This window comes from Dasypus novemcinctus, chromosome 31 (genome assembly GCF_030445035.2).
Source record: "Dasypus novemcinctus isolate mDasNov1 chromosome 31, mDasNov1.1.hap2, whole genome shotgun sequence".
Lineage (NCBI taxonomy): Eukaryota > Metazoa > Chordata > Mammalia > Cingulata > Dasypodidae > Dasypus > Dasypus novemcinctus.
Genome location: NC_080703.1, coordinates 33,896,455 through 33,916,023, shown reverse-complemented (window position 1 = coordinate 33,916,023; position 19,569 = coordinate 33,896,455). Strand labels below are relative to the sequence as shown.

The 19,569-nt window shown below is 46.3% G+C and overlaps 1 protein-coding gene across 14 annotated transcripts in view; it reads right to left on the bottom strand.

Moving 5' to 3' along the window:
* Positions 1–19,569, bottom strand: part of THRB (thyroid hormone receptor beta) — a 468,309-nt gene that overhangs the window by 22,523 nt on the left and 426,217 nt on the right. For all 14 annotated transcript variants that reach the window (XM_058290895.2, XM_058290897.2, XM_058290890.2 and 11 more), the window contains 3 exons: positions 16,714–16,861; positions 13,304–13,509; positions 612–758 (listed from right to left, as the gene is read on the bottom strand). In XM_058290895.2, the coding sequence (XP_058146878.1) occupies positions 612–758; positions 13,304–13,509; positions 16,714–16,861 (501 nt within the window). The remainder of the gene's footprint in view (positions 1–611; positions 759–13,303; positions 13,510–16,713; positions 16,862–19,569) is intronic.

The window sequence follows — 19,569 nt, the reverse complement described above, 5'->3', positions numbered from 1 at the left end:
TCGGGGAAGTCCTAAAGATGGGACAAGAAAGGGCGAGCTTGTAGGAAGCAAGATTTAAGGAGACACTGAGAAGAATCTTGCTCCACGAAGGACATGTGACTTACTCTTGAGGATTAAGAACTGATCATGTACCCGTCCTGCTGATGAAGGAAGGAGGGTTTTGTAGTAGAAAAAACACAGACTTGGGTTCACACCAGGACACCACATTTGGATTAAGTTAACTTAATCTCTTTGATTTTAATAGGGTTAAGAATAGCTACCCTGCAGAACTGCAAAAAAGATTGGATTTAATGTGATTCGGCAACACTGAGCATGGTAAAGAGGAGGTAGTGGGTACTGAATAAGTGGAAGTTGCTGCTATCATTATCTCCTTCTGCCTGTTTTCAGGTGGGTGGGTAGAATCTTGACGGACCTCACGTGGAATAACAACCGAATAGAGAAGCTGGGAAAATAAAAATTAAATAGAGTGCCTTTTCATTTTGTACTGACATTGCTTTCCCATGACTAAATTCCTACTGATTAATACTACATTATAAATAATACCCAATAATCCCGGAAGCTGATGGAACCATAATGGAACAACAATTCAGAAGGAAACACAATTTCCTCACCTCACAAAACATAGGCAACTTTTTGGCAAAATCCACCACTCTGGTAATTGCTGGTGTGATGATTTTTGTAAAATGGCTGAAGGCTTCCAAATCCACCTTGCCACCTTCTGGGGCATTCACGATTGGTGCTTGTCCAATATCTTCAGGCTAAGGAGGAGAAACAGGAAAGTTTTAAATAGAAAAAAGCTGCCATGTGGCAGAAAATCTCATCTGAAGGGACATCGGTTGTAGAGTTCTCATATCGTTTGTTTTCCTGAGCAAAGATATAAGTCATGGCCATTGGGTCACTGGTTAATAAGTCTCCAGTACAGTGTTCACAGGATTGTTGCTGGGGAGAGAGAGAGAGAGGAGGGAGAGAAGGAGAGAAGGAGAGAGGGAGAGAGAGAGCCAAGAGGAATCTGGAATGCATGAAGGGTGGCTACCACGGGCAGGTGAGGTAATCTCTCGGGCCTCTGGGATGGCGTTCGCAGCGCACTGCCCACTCACCACTGGGCGTGTGGCTCTGAGTGGGGCGGTGGGCACGGTGTGGGCAGCGATGGAGGAGTGTTTCTGGGGAGCCCCAGCCTGGAGTGCCCTGTGGACCCAGACTTGCTTCTGGTCCAGATCCTGGGCTTGAAGCTCCTCTCTGCCCCCCAAGACCCCAGTCTGAGGTGGTCTCAGCAGCCTGAGGGAGTTCTCTGGACCACGCTTTAGGAGAGGAGTTGGGCAGCCTTCGGGCACAGGGGGACATTTCCTCCTGGCCAACACCCTCAGGCTCCTCTGCCAGTCACTTGCTGATGAAGGGTGGTGCAGTGGGCATCACCTGGGAAATGGCTAGCTGTGCAGACTCTCAGGCCCCTCCCCGAGGGAAGGTATCTGACTCAGCATTTTAACAAGACCCCCCGACCCCCAGGATCTGTTGCCATTTGCATTTCCAGGGGCTCAAGCCTGTGGCTCCCCCACGCCCACCGGAGCCCTCGCCCCCCAGTCTAGCTTCCAGTGACCTGCATGGCGTGGCGTTTGTCACCAGAGCTTCCTGTCAGGGACACTCCTCTCCGTTGTCCTGCCCTGTCTCGGTGACAATGACGATCACAAGCCCTCTTCCAGGCTTTAGCGCAACACGGTCCCCTGAGGTCAGGGAGCAGGACTGGACTCGACGTTGCCCTGATTCCAAACGCAAGCTCTTTCCACCACACAGCAATTTCCTAGGGGCACTGTGTTTCCCAAGATTTACTTTCATTCTTAACAGACTTTAATTTTTAGGGAAGTTTTAGGTTTTCAGAAAAATTGTGCGGAAAGTAGATAACCCATTTACCCCTCTCTCTGACCCACACAGTTTTTCCTGTTATTAACATCTTGCATCAGTGTGGTAATCTGTTACAACGGATGAAATAATATCGCCACATTATTATTTTTTAAAGATTTATTTATTTATTCCACCCCCGCCCCGTCTGCTCTCTGTGTCCATACATTGTGTGTTCTTCTGTCCGCTTGCATTCTTGTCAGTGGCACCGGGAATCTGTGTCTTTTTTTGTTGCGTCATCTTGTTGTGTCAGCTCTCTGTCTGTGCAGCGTCACTCCTGGGCAGGCTGCGCTTTCTTCACGCTGAGCGGCTCTCCTTATGGGGTGCACTCCTTGCGCGTGGGGCTCCCCTACATCGGGGACACCCCTGCATGGTACAGCACTCCTTGCGCGCATCAGCACTGCACGTGGGCCAGCTCACCACACGGGCCAGGAGGCCCTGGGTTTGAACCCTGGACCTCCTATAGGGTAGATGGATGTTCTATCAGTTGAGTCATGTCCACTTCCCCTGAACACTTTTTGGCAGCAGGGAACAGAATCTCGACACCGCTTAATAATCCCTTTGCTCCTCTCCAACTGTCTACCAGGAAGCTGGAAAGTGACGGAGGGAATTGTGGAGACTTGGGCAAGTGACGGGGGCAGCAGCCCCCGTCTGTTCTTGTCTCACTGCTCCAGTCTACCCGCTACTGTCCCAGCAATAGATGGGAACGAGGCGCAGGGGTGGAAGGCGGTGGGGGGCAGGAGGGGTGGCCTGGGAGGAAGTGGCCCTGGGGGTGGCCGGGCAAGGCCGAATTCCTCACCGTCAGGGCAAGAGCTGGCCTAACACAGTGGTTTCCAAACGTGCACCCGCATCGCTTGATGGCAGGGCCCCAACCCCTGAGTTTGTGACGTGGAGCCCGAGAACGTGTCCTTCTAGCAGGTTCCCAGGTCGTGTGGCTATTGCTGGTCTAGGGTCCACACTTTGAAAGCCTCTGGCCTAGCAGGAACCAAATCCAGCTCAGAGGACTCCAACTACCGTCCCTCTCACTGCATGTCCCCTGATACTGCCCACATCTAAATTTTAAAGGAGAAAAAGCAAAAGACGGTTCCTTCACTCTCTTATTGCTGGGTGCCGGGGTAGGAGCTGGGGTTACAGCCTCAGGGAGGACTTTTAAACATCTTACACCACGGACTTGGGTAGTATTTCCCTTTTTGTTGGATTATCCAGCAGGTTCTTATGTTTATTTTTATTGCTTGTTTTTTGTGGCAGTTGACTAGATGGGAAAGAAATCTGGTTTCTGTTGTGTCTTCATCATCAATGATTTTTTTTTTGGAGGTACAGGGGAAGCAGGTGTTCAACCACTGAGCTATATCTTCTCCCCACTGAGAGTTGGTTTCTTGTTTGTTTTTTTAGGGAGGTACCAGAGATTGAACCCAGGACCTCACACATAGGAAGGAGGTGCTCAACCACTTGAGCCATGTCCACTCCCCATCAATGTTGCGGGTTTTTTTTTTGAGGTACTGGGGGCTGGGGATTGAACCTGGGACCTCATAGGTGGGGAGTCGGCGCTCAACCACTGAGCCACATCAGCTTCCCTCCATCAGTGATGTTTTGAGGCAACAGCTGACATGGCAAGCCCATGGAAGGCTGCTGTTTTTCTGGCTTCCTGGAATTGATGGCATGATCACAGGTCCAGTTCTTTTCTCTGTCTCTTTTTCTGCCTCGGTCTCTTTCTGACTTTGTCTGTCTCTCTCTGTCTCACTCAGGTGCACACATACATACCACACAGACTTATGGGTACTATTGCTCCCTTACAATAACTACATCCACTGTCCCTGTCCCTCAGAACTCCAAGCTGGTCCTTATAGTTCCTTCTCAGCCCTGAAAACGAGGCTCATCTAACCTGCCTTATCTACTTTGCAACTCTGTTATGAAGACCAGCTGATGAAAGGAACGTGTGCACACATTCAAAAGGCAGGGCATTAGATATCTATATTTATATCTCTACATCTGTCTCTATGTAGGGTGAGCATTTTTTGTAGATATAAAAATAAAATAATTTTAATTGACATCCTTTTGGCCTGGTAAGCTCCAAACACCTCCTCACTGGATACTGATAGATATAATCTGATTGTATTTAAATGGTATTTAGGGCCTTCTGAAATGTCAGTGGGTTAATACTATGTCAATAATGTTCATTCAACTTGTGCGTGCATGGAATGTATGAATTACTATCTAAATTCTCCTCTAAAATATCTGGCGGAAGGAAGGAAGTCAGGTAAGGAAAAGCAACCATTTTAATTAAGATTACCAACCCCCTCTTCTCCCCCCAGAAATGTTAAGAACCTCATAAGTTGTTCTTTTAAAAAATAAATACCAGGGCATAAAAATTTTCCTCTTAAGCCTCTGGGTATTTAATGGCAAACACAGTTGTTAGAAGTAAAACCATATAAGGAGTAAAAGTCTTCTATTTCAAAGGGGAAGGTGTTAGACTCAACTTACAGTTTCCCTACACATGGCTCTTCTGCTCCTTTTATTTGAACCTATAATTAGCACTATACTCATTAAAGATTTGTATCAGAGACGTCAATCTTCAGTCTGTTCATATGCCAGTGGAGCCCTGAATCTCAGCAGTGTTGAAACACCTTCTCTCCAGTTCTTTGGACTTGCCCAGGACAAGTAACAAAAGGATGATGATGGACAATGCCCATCCCCCAAAAGAGAGGTATCTAAAACCACAAGCAAGACAGTTCCATCCATCTGCCCCATGGGATCTAAGCCCCCTCTTAATTAGAAACAGAGTGGGCATCACCATCCCAAATCCTCAAGACTGGAGAATGAACAATGGACTAAAGTAGACTTATTATTATTCTATTATAGACATTATTATTCTAGCAATGGAAGAACTTGTATTATTGATATAAAGCACAGTGGCCGCCAGAGGATCTGAGGAGAAGGAGAAGGGAGAATAGGTGTAATATGGGGGCATTTCTGGGACACTGGAATTGTCTTTCAAGACATTACAATGGATACAGGCCATTATAAATGTTGACATAACCTACAAATTGTGTGGGACAGAGCGTAAACTATAATGTAAGCTATAGTCCATAGTTAGTAGCAGTGCCTCAATATGTGTTCTTCAAAGGCAACAAATGTACCACACTAAGGAGGGACGTGTTACTGTGGGCAAGTGTGGGAGGGGCGGGGGGTAGGGCGTATGGGAATCTCCTATATTTTTGATGTAACATTTATGTAATCTAAAGTTTTTTTCTCCCTAATGCATCTTGCATATTAGAAATCCCACGTTTCACATATAAATATTGAATACACGACTCGACTTAAGATCAGGTTGAGAAATTAAGGGTCAGCAATGCCAATCTCCTCTGTGACTTCCCTGAAGATTCTTCACTTGTAAGGACAACTGGGGCGAAGCCTGCTTTTTGCCTCTGGGGATGGGGCTGCTCTCACTTGATCACGCTTCAGACTCTCACTCTGGCTTCCTCCCCCACCCCCTGCACTCTGTCTGTCCTAAGTGACCCCGAGCCAGCCCAGCTGATACCCTCACGCCTCTCCCACAACTTGCCCCATGCTTGTCAATTCCACTGCTGCCTCCCCTCCCAACTTTTGCTCTCCCTGAAGCCCCCACTTCTACCTGTCATCTCTGCCCATTCTAAATCCCACCCAAACTTCAAGACCCAACCGAATTCTGTCTTCTCCTTGAAACCTTCCCAGATGGCCTCAGTTGGAAATGATGTCTACTCATCCTAACACGCGCGATGGTCTGGCCCATGGATATTGTCATATGGCATTGTTACTACCACTTTTTATTGTACTTCTGTAAGTACATAAGAAACGAACTTAGTACTTACTTATGTAAGTACTAAGAAATGAACTTCTTGGGGGGGAGGGTGGGATAAGCCTTAAGTACCTTAGCTTGTGTGGAAGGCATTGGGGGAGCGGATGTGGCTCAAAGTGGTTGAGCACCTGTCTACCACACAGGAGTTTGGTTCCTGGTGCCTCCTGAATAAATGAAAATAAACAATAAGCAAAACAAATGGAAAATAAAAAAGAAAGACAGGAAAAAACCTCAGGGCAGCTGGTATGGCTCAGTGGTTGAGTTCCGGCTTCCCACACACAAGGTCCTGGGTTCAATCCCTGGACCCCCGTACTTGAATAAAATTTTTAAAAAAGGCAGCGTTGGGTGCAACATGTGGAGACTGAATGAAGGAATAAAAATATATTTTTATATATGTTTAAACATTAATTCAGCCGATATTTATTGAGCAACTTCGGTTAAGCCTCATTCGAGAAGCTGAAGTTGCAGCAGTGAACAATGCGTCCTCAAGGAACTTGCACGGTAGTGAGGGAAGACTGACCATACTTAGGAAATACGTAGTCCTGGGATGGAATAATTTCAGTCTGTCATCAGTCTGAGGTGCCAGGAGAGTATGTGGGGTTGGGGAGATGAAGGAGCCAGACAACGCCCCTTGGAGAAGTGACACTTGCATGTAGACTTGCAGGTCAAGGAGGCGTCTTCCACAGAGTCAGAGAAGAGCATTTAAGGAATAGCCTGAGCAAAGTCCTGAAGCTGGAAAGGGGGCCCATGTGGTTAGAGCCCTGGGATGGCGTGGGGTGAGGGAGGGGAGGCAGGCAGGGGTCCCTCGATGCTGGATGGAGAGGAGACGAGTCATGCTCAATGCAACGGATGCTCACTGAAGAGCTCGAAGCGAGGAGTGGCGTGACGAGGCTTAAGGCTCTTGCTGGAGAAGGGATGCAGGGAGCCAGAGGAAGAAACAGGTGGCAGCAGTAGCGTGGACAGGAGCCCAACTATGGGGTGGCAGTAGAGGTAGAGAGAAGCCCAAGAACTTGACACCTATCTTGGAGGCTGGCAACAGTGGCTGGATGTGGGACAGGGGCAGTACGGAGTCTGGCGTGAGCCCTCTGGGGCAGTGGGGGCACGCTGTGATGGGGGAGAGTCAGGGCATGAGCTGGCGTGGGCCTCAACCCCAGCTCAGCACCGGAGGAGGCTGGTGTTACCCAAATCCCAGCTCCTTGGCTTTCTGCTTCGACTCTTTCATCACTGTGCACAGAGAGTGGGAAAAGCTGCCCCTTGACCTCTTCAAGAGGGGCTGGCTCAGGGCCGAAGCCCAGGCAGGCAGCCGTTCGGCTCCTACCGAGAAGGGCAGGGCCCGGTGGGTGCTTCTCTCCCTCTGCTTGTTCACAGGACACGTTCTTGCAACTTCGCAGGGGTGGGCGAGAAGAGCCTAGAGTGCCTACAACTGAAAGTGGGAGGATTGCATCCAGCATCCATGTGGAATCTGAGCCTCCTCTTGACATAGAGGTGCAATGGACACAACCAATCCAATGTCCACATAGAAGAGGTGGCATTGGAGTGGGAAAAGTGGACATGGTGGCTGATGGGTATGGGGAATGGCAGGAAGAGATGAGATGTGGAGGCACCTTTGGGACTTGGAGCTGCCCTAGATGGTGCTTCAGGGGCAATCACCGGACATTGTAAATCCTCACAGGGCCCACTGGATGGAATGCGGGAGAGTATGGGCCATGATGTGGACCATTGAACATGAGGTGTAGAGGTGCCCAGAGATGTACTTACCAAATGCAATGGATGTGTCATGATGATGGGAGTGAGTGTTGCTAGGGGGGGGAGTGGTGGGGCGGGGGTGGTGGGGTTGAATGGGTCCTCATATATATTTTTTTAATGTAATATTTTTACAAAATCAATTAAAAAAAAAAAAAAGAATGATTGGAGGACCCGCCCTTTCCTGGGGTGAGCAGGGCTACACCGACGAGGGTGGTGGTGGTAGATGATGAACTTAGGAACCACCGAAGACGTGGTTGTTGATGATGTGCCAAGCACCGTTCGGTCCCTATTACTTTATATCACCTAGTGAGGGCATAAGCTTTAGAGGCAGGAAGTAACTTGCCTAAAGTCACACATTTAAAAAGCAAGAGCCGGGAATGACCCCAGGCAGTCCGGTTCCAATCTCCACACACATAACCACTAGACTTTCCTTCTTCTGGTGTGATTATAATAACTTTGGGCGATAGCTGCCTTCTAAGTCTTAACTGCACTTGAACTATGTCCCATCCACACAGACCACACATGGCCAGATCACCCACCCTGCCTGACCCACCTGCTTCTGCCTCTTCTCTGAGGCTACCTTAAACATAAATGTGTGACATCAGATAGTTGATTTGCCAGGGAAAAAGAAGAGCCGGCCTGCCCTGGCTCTGGAGGTCACATTTATATTTGGCTGGAAAAGCCACCGAAAGCCACACCTTTGTACTTGAACTAAGGGTGCAGAATAATAAGTGGATGGCAGCAGACACTGTTGTTGCTGTGATGGAGTTCTGGCCAAACCAAATGCCTCACCACCGCTGGGAAGTATACAGGGAGTTGCTCTTGACCTCGTCTGGCATGGGATGCTACTTACTCCCTTCTCAGCCCACATCTACCTTTCATCATCTCTGTCATCATCACATGCAAAGTGCTAGTGGTTAAAGTGGACATTTCTGCAGCACCAGAGAGTTGAGAGACTTGGAGAACACTAGAAAATGTTATGATTTCCATGCTTTTGGAAGTAGTTTTAAAGTGTGGCTTGAGTTTTATTATGAAAATCTTCATGGCTTTTGCAAAAGTTCCTCATTTGCATTTCATTTCCTCAGACCCAAATATAGATTCAAAAGCCAGGTTGAGGGAAGTGGATTTGGCTCAACCGATAAGAGCATCCACCTGTCACATGGAAGGTCCAGGGTTCAAACCCAGGGCCTCCTGGCCCTCGTGGTATGCTGGCCCACGTGCAGTGCTGAAGCGCACAAAGAGTGCCATGCCACACAGGGGTATCCCCCACATAGGGGAGTCCCACGTGCAAGGAGTGCACCCTGTAAGGAGAGCCACCCAGTAGTGGCGCCGCACACATGGAGAGCTGACTCAGCAAGATGGCGCAACAAAAAGAGACATAGATTCCCGGTGCTGCTGACAAGAATGCAAGCAGACACAGAAGAACACACAGTGAATGGACACAGAGAGCAGATGGGGGGGGGGTGGGGGTGGGAAAGGGGAGAGAAATAAATAAAAAATAAACCTTAAAAAAAAAAACCAGGTTGAACCACCAGTCTCTATTTCTGACTCAGATCCTGGTTTTACGGTGAAAAATGAAGTAGCTCCTTTTGGAGAATAAGCTCCTTATCATTCCAGATAAATGAATACTTGTAGCTTTTATGACACTACGTGGTTTTTAAGCCTGTGTGACATATCACCATGCTATCATTAACTCACAGGGTCTCCTCAAATTCTTGTTCAGAACATGACAGGACATCAACACATAAAAATAAAATAACATGTGTAGCAGTGTTGCAAGCAAAAATAGGTTATCAGGGGCAAATGCCAGCATGTAGAAAGCTATTCATTCACTACATGGATACTGATTTAGCAAAGCAGTCTTTCTCAACTATGTTCTCAAGTCCTCGTAGGAATAATTGACCACCCAAAGAAGTGAAATTTTCACCCTGAGCATAAATATGCAATTGGAGTCACCCTCCTGCAAGCAGATATATAAATATGTAAACTGGCTGAGACACAAGGCTTAACTGTACCGTACTCTCTCTAAGGATGGGCTGGTGGAACTGTATGTTCATTTTAATGAATATTTATTGAGTTCTATTCTGGTTATCTATTGTGTGTAACAAACCACCCCAAAATGTAGTGGCTTAAAACAATTTTTTAAATTAGCTCTTAGAGTTCTAGGGATTGAGGAGCACTGCTGGGTGGTTCTGACCTGGGATTCCTCATACAGGTGTCCATATCAAAACTTCCTCATATAGGTGCCATCAGTCATTTCTGGTGCCTGAGCTGGTTGGGAATCCCTCTTTCCACATGGCTAGCTTGGGCTTCCTCAAAGTATGGCGGGCTCCAAGTAGTTAGACTTTTTACATGGAGACCAGATTGCTTCCCCGGCCAAGAGACCCAGTTGGAGGCTGCAAAGCTTCTCATGACTCAAAAGTCACTCAAACCTTACTTTTGCCAAGATCCATTAGTGAAAGGAATCACAGGCCAGCCCATATTCAAGGGGAAAGAGGAATAAATTCCATCTCTTTATGGGAGAATATGGCTTGTGTATATCGGGAGGAAAGAATTTGATGGCGGCAAACTTGGAGACGAGCTACCCCAAGTTTCAACTGCACATGGGCTAGATAGTGAGGTGACAGTGGTGAATGGAAAATGGTCCTTCCACCATGAACACAGGAGGGATCTCAGGCACAGAAAGGGATTGGTTACCAGAGACGAAGCTCATTGTAGAGACAGAAGGAACAGTGGAGGGCTCTGATCTCCTTCAACACCCCTCTAAGGAAAAATGGTCTGCAGAAGCAGTTTTTTGTAGTTGGGTCAAGAGAGAGAAGGACTGACAAAATAGACATCAAGGACCTACAAAACAGACATTTCATTTTGGCTCCATAGGGGGAAGGGAGCAGGGATTGGCAGGTGAAACAGGTGCCCTGTGAATGTCAGCTTCTTAAGGAAGCTCTCTTGGGAATCGATAACCTCATGACTGTAACAACAAAGCAATGGCCAATCGTTCTGTGCTGTAACTTCTTCGGTTCCTCCCACAGATGATATGGACAATGAAAGCATGAGCAGCCTTTGAACTGAAGATATGGACCTCAAGGATGGTTCTAATGAATAGTCGTGTGCTGTCTTTGCTGAAGAGACCACGAGACATGGAGAGATTTGATTACGTGTTCCCATATGGAGTTGGTTTCTCAGCTTTCAGGCTCAGTTCGAATGGCCTTCCCTGATGGCCATTTGGAGGAAGTGAAGTCTCTCTCTCACTTTCCATTCTCACTCACTCTGTTCCATCATGTTGTCTATTTCCTTCATTGCACTTCACCACCACCTGCATTTTTCTTATTTGTTAACCTTTATGGCCTGTCTCCCTCCTTTGCAATGTAAGCTCCAGGGACTAGGGCTAGTTTATCCACTTCCTGGAACAGAAGAGCTGCTTGTACTAGTTTCCTATTACCACGGTAACAAATTACCACAAACTTAGTGGCTTAAAACGATGCAGATTTATTATCTTACAGTGCTGGGTGTCTACTCTGGGTGAAAGCCAAGGTGTTGGCAGGGCCGGGGTCCTTTCTGGCGGCTCAGGGAAGAGTGTTTTCTTGCTCTTTTCAGAGAAGCAGGGGAAGGCTGTCCTCAGGCAGACCCAGGGAGAGGACCCTGGGGACGTGGAGGCAGAAGCCAGAGCCAAGGAGCTCAAAGGGCTGCCCGGCACTGCCAGAAGCCAGCAAGGGGCAAGGTGGGATGCTTTCACCTCTACAGACTTCAGGGGCGCAGGGCCCCGTTGCCACCTTCAGTTCAGACTGCTGGTCTCCAGGAGTGTGAGACAAATGTCTGTCGTTTTAAGCCACCCAGTTTGTGGTGATCTGCTGTGGTGGCCCTGGGAGACTAAGACACCAAGTAGCAACGTCTTTACAGGTTTCAGGGCCAAGGAAATGGACATCGGTGGGAAGGCAGTAGTCTCCCTACCACACTTCCCAATGAGTGCCTGTTACACAAAAGAAAACACTCCTTAGAGGCTGCGAGCAGCATCTAAGTGACCTCTGGAACTGACTTGATTAGGCTAGTACCGCTTCTCTCTGGGAAGTAAAGAAAATACAAATTAAAAATTCCCTAAGACGAGGCTAGGACACGGTCTGCATCTTCCTCCACTCATGGACTTCAGCCTGGTCACTGCTCTGAAGTCAGAGGGCAGTGCCCCAGCCTGGATGTGGTTTCCAAAAGCCCATTTATAGTTGACTCATTCAGGGAAGGGACTCTATCTTGTTTTGCCTCAAGTATATTGTGTTAGAATGGCTGTATCCAGAATTAGTGTTTCCCAGGCTCCTGGGAGATAGACCAGAATGGGGGTGAGAATGCAAGGGGAAGGCACTAAGAGGCTACCTTCCCCCGCTCTTGGCCCCCGAAAGGGCTCCTGTCTTTTGGAAGTGTTTTGGGTTTGTGCTGGTGGTGAAGTTGCACAGAGCAGTGGTTAAGAGCATGGATCTGAGCTGGGGGGTACCTGTCCCCACCTCTTACTAGCTGTGGCAGCTTGGGCATTCACTCAACTTCTCTGCCTTGGTTCCTGCATGTGTAAAATGGAGATATTAACAGCACACTCCTACCTGGTTGGCATAGAGTTAATCTATGTAGAGCACTTAGAATAGTTCTGGGCACATGGTAAGTGTTTGCCAGCATGACTATTAGAGGAACCCATCAACAAAGGGCATGAAATCCACTTCACTGACAACGAAAAGAGTTGTTTGTGGGCACGTGGCTTCAGAGGAAATTCCAAAGAAGTTCCTTCATGGTTGTTTTAGGTTGTTTTAACAATGGAAAAAAATCTACCCCATCTGAATGCTTGATGAACATAGCTGATAATACCACGCTACCTTCCTGCTCTGATGGAAATTCTAATGTAACTTAGGGGTAAAAAAAGCCCTCCAGAATATCTGACGTCAGGGCTCAGTAGGTACTCAAAAGGGGGTTCACATCATAATCTAAGAGCAGGTTCAGTGTTTTAGATTGTCAGACATCTATGGGGGGCAGGGGAGCAGATAGTCCGTCTGGTGGGTCAGGCACAGAGTCTAAACGTGGAACCAGAAGACCTGAGCTGGCTTTTGGGCCACTCAGTCACTTTCTAGATGTGCGATCTTGGGCAAGCCACTTAAGGCCGTGGACTTGGCTCCCATACCTGTAAATGGGCTTTGTAACCCCAGTCTACTGCAAAGCATTTGCGGTCCGAATGAGAAAGAAATGGGAAGGGCTTTCACAACCTTAAGCCTACAAATACACTAAACACCAGTGTTCTGAGCCTTCTGGAAAGGCCTGTTTTCTCTATACCCTCTACCAACTCCTCATTCCCATTGTCTTCCTGGGCTCGAGCCCATTTTTTCTTAAGTTAAAAATTTTGATTTCTACTGACATAAAAAATATATTTGTTGTATGGGACACTTCATCTTAGGGGTTATATGAAAAGGGATATTTTGGAGGGAGTTAGGGGAATAGGCATGAATAGATTGAGCATCTGAGGCAAGAAATAGGCATTAAAAACAGGCAAGTCAAGCATTTGACTCATTAGTTGGTCTGGGGCTGGTCTTTGTTAAAGAGCAAAAGCCAACCGAGATGACGTGGCCTAAGGAACTGCTCAGTAATTCAGTGAATATCACATGGCAGATGGGAGGAATGGCCTTTGTTCTCATACAGACCTGGGTTCAAATTCTGGCTCCGCCACTTACTTGGTGCCTCAGAGATGCAGTTTCAATATCACTAGACTGGGGTCTATGACACCAGCACCCCATGGGGTGGAGACATGGGCCATGGGGAGGGGACAATGAACTGAGGTCGGCGGTGCGTGCTGCAGGGCCTTACCAGGAATTTCCGTTTCTGCTTCCAGTGGCTGCCTTGGGCGTTGGTGGCCACGTGGGCCTCGGTGACGGTTTTGATGAGCTCCCACTCCTCGTCGGTGGGCTCCGGCTTGTGCCCGATGGACTTCTGCAGCTCTTCCCGCCGCCTCTTCTCTCTGTTCTCCTCGATCAGCTTCCGCTTCGCCAGACGCTTGCTGTCGTCCAGCACCACTGGGAGGGAGAGGAAGAAGAGACCAAACACACAAATACTCCCAAGACACGTGGTAGACCGCGTGTCGCGCAGCCTCAGCTGTGGCACTGCTGCCACGCGGAGGGCTCGGCGGGTCCCGTGGGGCGTGGAATCACACTGGGGGTGCTGGCTCCCACCGAGAGTGAATTGCCGTGGACCAGCCATTGCTCAACATGGAGCCCCAGAGCCAAACTCCTAAAGCCCGTTCTGCTTTTCCCAACAAACCCTGAGTTGGGCCTTCCAACTCCACGGAAGGTGGCTCTGAAGAGTGAAGCAGAGAGAAGTGAGACCCAATACCAGCCATGGATCACCAACACATGTCTGGCCAGTCATCTTAATTCACTCTCAGAGGCTGCTGCTCCTTCTCTCTTCCTCCCAAATGGCTCTTAGTTATGAGAATTTCAGGTTAAACGGACATTCTAGAGTGGGAAGTGGAAGGCTCCCGATCCACTCCACAGAGGAACAAGGACCCCAACTCTTTGTGGTTCCATTAAGGGCTAATTTGAACGTGACTGGGCCCACCTGGGTTTCACAGGCTCTCACTTGCATTACTTTCTCCCTGGTCAACCCTTAATTGGTGGGTGCTTGAAGAGCCCAGGCTCTGGAATCTAGAAGCACTTGGGTATAATCTTGACACTACCAAGTTCCAGCTGTGTGACTCTGGCGAATTAGGCGTTGGAAGCTTGCTTTCATTTCTTCATCTATAAAATGGGACCAACAACTCCTCCCTCATTGGGTTCTGAATGCAATAATGCATATGGTATACCATAAGTGCTCAGTGATGGCAGTTGCAATATTTTATCATTAATGCAAAAGGGAAACAAGAATGGCCGGTAACAAAATGCCTACACTTCTGTGGTTCGTATCTAAAATAAACCATTACGCCAGACTTTTAGTAACTCTCGGTGGAATGGAAAGGGTCATGTTTTACCCCATGGAGTCAAAGTTTTTTACCCCATGGAGTCAAAGTATTTTAGAACCAGAAGGGACTTTACATATTATCTAGTCCAAGTCTCTCCTTTCACAGGGGAGGAAGTTGATTCAGAGAGGCTGTGGCTTGCCCGAAGTCACACCACAAGTTCAGGGCAGAGCCAATGCATGACCCAGGACTCCTGGCTCTAGTTCTATTTAATACAACACCAAGTGGAGTCACTGTCCTAGGACCATCATTTCCTAACAAAAGTGTGACCTAGAAGGAAAAGGAAAAAACAGACATGGCAGCAGGAGGGGAACAAGGTCCCAGCTAGTCCATGAATGGAATGGTTAGACCCCAGAGCATCTAGATTTGACTGAGTACTCAAAGTCACGTGAAAGTTTACAATGTGGAAAGTATAAATCAATTCTGTTAAGTCATTTGATTTACTTATTACAGGGAGAAGAGGAAGGGGTAAAAACACATAGCTCCCATTTTTCAATGCTTCCAGCATGGCAGGTGATGCACGTGACAGGAAAACAACCCCATCAGGAAGGGGGTCTTTTTACAGAAGGTGAACCTGAGGCCCCATCAGTAGGTCACACAGCTAGTAAATGGGCAGATCTCAGACTTGAGCTGAAGCTTCTTCTCTGCTTACAACGTTTGAGCTCTTCTAATGCCTCACAAACAAGTCAGGTGCATTCAAAATTATCTCCTCAGAGACTAGATTATCACGGAATTTTAAAATCTCTTGAACATTCATATCTTGAACTTCTCAATAAAATGATGAAATGAATACTTCATAACAACATTCATTACAGTGACACCTCTAAGCATTTGGTTCTAGGTCAATCATTTTCACATATTCTTATCAGGAATATTTCTGAACAGGATTAAAAGTCTTTAAGTATCCCAGAGGTAGAGATTAACCCAAGATTCCCTGATTAAGACTCTGAAACAACCCCTCCCCATTTTCAAAGACTTCCTGGGTAAATCAAGATATTTACAGATTCCTTGTTCTATCATAGTTGAGAGAATCCTATTTATCACAAAAATGTATGCTGTGATTATTTCCTTTCATCAGGAAAAATCCTCATTGCATTTCCCTCTCTCCTTTCTTCCCTCCCTGCTCCTTCTTTCCTACCTTCTCTCTCTCCTTCATTTTCTTTCTTTTCTCTATTTCTATCTCTTTTTCTTTTGTCCCCCCCCTTTTTAAAAAAAATAAAAGTTGTAATCTCTCACTGATATGCTAAAAATTTATGCCCATAGAAATCAACAACACTGATATTTGGCAAAAGGGAGGCCACACATTCTGACTGCCATCATCATCATCATCATATTATTATTTATTTTTTTTGAGGTACTTGGGGCCTGGGATCTCATACATTGGAAACTGGCACTCAAACCACTGAGCCACATTGGCTCCCCTGAGTTGGCTTTTCTTCTTTTTTTTTAAGGAGGCACTAGGAACTGAACCCGGGACCTCCCAAGTGAGATGCAGGTGCTCAACTGCTTGAGCCACACCTGCTCCCGGATTATCGTTTTCATTAGATTACTTGAAGTGACTGGTGTAAATCTCCTCGCACAGGGTGAGGGGAGGAGACACCAAGGGTTAATCTCACTACCATGTGCTACGGCGTTTTCAACACTGGGAAGGACTAATTCAGCTTGGAATATCTTTATGGCTAAAAATACAGCAAACAGCCAACTGCAGATGACTCATGCAATCGCACTCAGCTTCACATTCTTCAGAAATTTCTGCACACACTGTTTTCTGCCAGTGGGCCCCGTCTCTAAAAATGTCCATAAAATGAATTCCTGTCTCTTGTTTTTGAAAATTAGGACCAGCCCATGAGTCTCACCACATGAATGGTGTGTGTAAAAATTATACCTTATCAAGGTGAATGGGCAAGAGCGCGCATTTGCAGTCTGGCTGCGAGAGGAGTGCTGCTAACCAATGAGTCCTGCAAACATGGTAGGGATAATTTAACTGCTTTCCCTCGCCCATCATCTGGGTCCTCTGAGAGTTAGGAGCTGGCAAGGGGGGGAAAATAAAGGAGTTCTCTGGGATGAAAATCAACCAGCAGGCGCTCCTGCCTCCTCTTTAGGGCATGCCTGGGAGTGGGGAATGAGTGATCTTTGGGAAAGCAATGTAGCTCCCCTCTGCCCCCATATGTATTCCTGCTTTCTTCCCTGCTAGGTTGATTTCCTTGAACCAAACCCTTCCCCAATCAACCCTCCGTGAATAAGAAGCAAATGAAGATCTACTTACAATCTGTTGCCATGCCAACATAGATGCATTTTTTAAAGCGACATTCCTGACACTGATTTCGTGTCACTTTGTCTATGACACATTTTCCTTCATATTTACAGGAATAGGATGGATGGAGATTTTTCTGAATGGTTCTTCTAAAGAAACCCTACAGGAAAAAGAAAGACCCAAGACAACAGTTTCATACTTTCTAGAAATGAAAGACTCCAGAATTTTGTTACTACATAACTATCAGAGGAATTGTTTTGGACTTTACCCATGTATGAAATTCTAGCTTTATCTATTCAAATATAGGACTTTTGGGCCAAAAGGAATCTAAAGAATTCTAAATCTGAGTTGAAGGGGGTCTCATAGGACTATAGAGGCTATGCATTTTGGCATTTAGCCAAAGAAAAGAGGCTAATGTGATCATCTAGTGCTTGCTTTTGTTTTTTTCTAAACACTGAACAATAAATTACATTATTTTGTTTCATGGGGTCGCATAATTACATTGCTAAGTTAAGCTATGAAGAAGTTTGCTACTTGATACTGGGGAAAAAAAGAGCTTTGCACTCATACTTTACTAATTATTTAATCATTTAATAATTAAATGGATGAATGAACTCTCTTTGGGGATTTAATTTAATCTTTGTTATTTTTAAAAGATTTATCTCTTTATTTACTCTCCCCTCCCCTCCCCATTGTTTGCACTCGCTGTGTCTGTTGTGTGCCTGTCCTCCCCTTGGGAGGCATTGAAACCAAACCAGGGACCTCCCATGTGGGAGGGAGGCACCTAATCATTTAAGCCGCTTCTGCTCCCTGCCTTGTTGTATCTCTCATTGTGTTTTCCTCCTTGTGTCGCTTTGTTGTGTCAGCTTGCCATGCCAGCCCGTCATGCCAGCTTGCTGTCTTGCTCGTCCTGTCCAGGTGGCTGGGAACTGAACCTGGGACCTCCTATGTGGTAGGAGCGCAACGGCTTGAGTGACATCCGCTTCCCTCAATCCTTGTTTTTGACTTGAGATGACCATGGCCAGTACAAGAATATTCTGGAGAATGCCACTGCAAAGGTCTCTAAGGACACTACTGAATTCCAGACTTGGGAGACGTAGACAACATTCTCGAGGGTGTATTATTCTAGAATCTTTCTGGCGACATGATCCTCAAGTCTTGGCAGCTGTACTTCTGTATTGTAGGAATCATTATGCAGCTAACACTTTTTGTGAGGGGCACCCTAAAAAGTGCCATAGATGCGCTTCCCTACACCCTTTGAAGGCAGGTAAGCATCATACCTCCACGGTCCATTGAAAAACTAAGACTCACATAGGTTAAATCACTTGCCCAAGATCACAAGGCAAGTACATGCTGGAACTCAGCCAGGAATCTAGCAGTAGGAAGCCAAATATTATTTACTTAACTGATTAAATGCTATAAACTTAAGCCAATTTTACTGTAATATTTACATGTTTAAGGTGAACAGATTATAAATAGTACTCTCCCACTTACCCCTCAAAAAAATGTAAGTTCTACTTGTTTCAGTTGAGGCAAGGTGAAACAAGATTTGAAGGGTGTTCTTCATAAAACCTTAAAAGGAGTCTCTAACTTTGTCAGAGAAATGGTGGGACGGAAATATCATTTGACCTAGATTAAGCCCAAATTTTAACTACCTACTTTGATTTTCCTTGACCTTGCTCGTGTAAATACTTACATACACTTGCATATTCCTGACTTACATATGCTAAAGAGCTCTTCCTTATAATTAAAAGGTCAAAGATAGGGATTTTACCTTGGGCAAAGCAAAAGAAAATGGAAAATGCCAGCAATTATGGAAGTTAACGGACTTGATTTGGGGGCATGTGTGCGAATTTCTTACTGTTCCAATTGTTCAGGTTCAAACAGAAAAATGTTTGGGTGTTGCATACTTAGAAACTTGAATCCATGAATTTGACTGCTGGTGATGCACTAAATCACACATGGAGCAGATGTCTGAGATGTTAGCAGTATGTCCCTGGGTGTCAATTCATGAAGGTCAGGGCGTGCCTCAAGGGTGAAAAACCAGCTTGCCTGTGAGCCTTCCCATTTACCTCCACTGGCCTCTGTCCCATCCACCTTCAAAGGCTGCCCTTGCCTGGAGGGTAACAGAAACCCAGAGACTCCTGGCAAGATGTATGTCAAGAAGAGTGGGGTGGGTAGCATATCTCCTCTAGAGGAGGCAAAGCTTTCCTAGATGTGGCAAACCAAAGTCTGAGATAGCCAATGAGAATGCTGCCTGCTGCTCTAAGGAGAGGAAAGGCCAGTCCAGCTGAAGTTGGGTAGACCCTTTCCTTACTCACGCTCTGCTGCTACTGACTCACAATCCAGGGGTGGAGAGCACACTGATGGGTCAGAAAACACGAAAGAGAGAACGAGGTGTGGCATGCCAGACCAAAGGGTAGCACCCATCGGTCCAAAAAGGTTTCACTATGGATTTTTTAATGGAATGAATAAGAAAATGAATTTGCTTATTTTAAAAAAAAAAGAGCTGCGGTATCCATGGTGCCATCTTTTCTGTGTCCTTCCTCCAATGACTTTTACTGGGCACCTCATGGGCAAAATCCCTTTTAAGATGGTGGTTAAGTTGCAATGAAAGCATATTTTACACAGGATCATGAGCAATTTCATTGGAGTGTGTAAATATGCTAGGTCGGTAACTTTTAAAGTGTGACAAAATTTAACTCTTGGAAATGAACATTAATAGGCGACATTTAAAATGTCAACTTATAAAAAAGAAAACCCTTTTAGAAGTGAATTTATAGACTCTATTAGGTGACAAAAGAGATGTCCCAGGGAATGAATAAGGACATATTATATTTCGTTGATTATTTTTTGATAACTGGACAT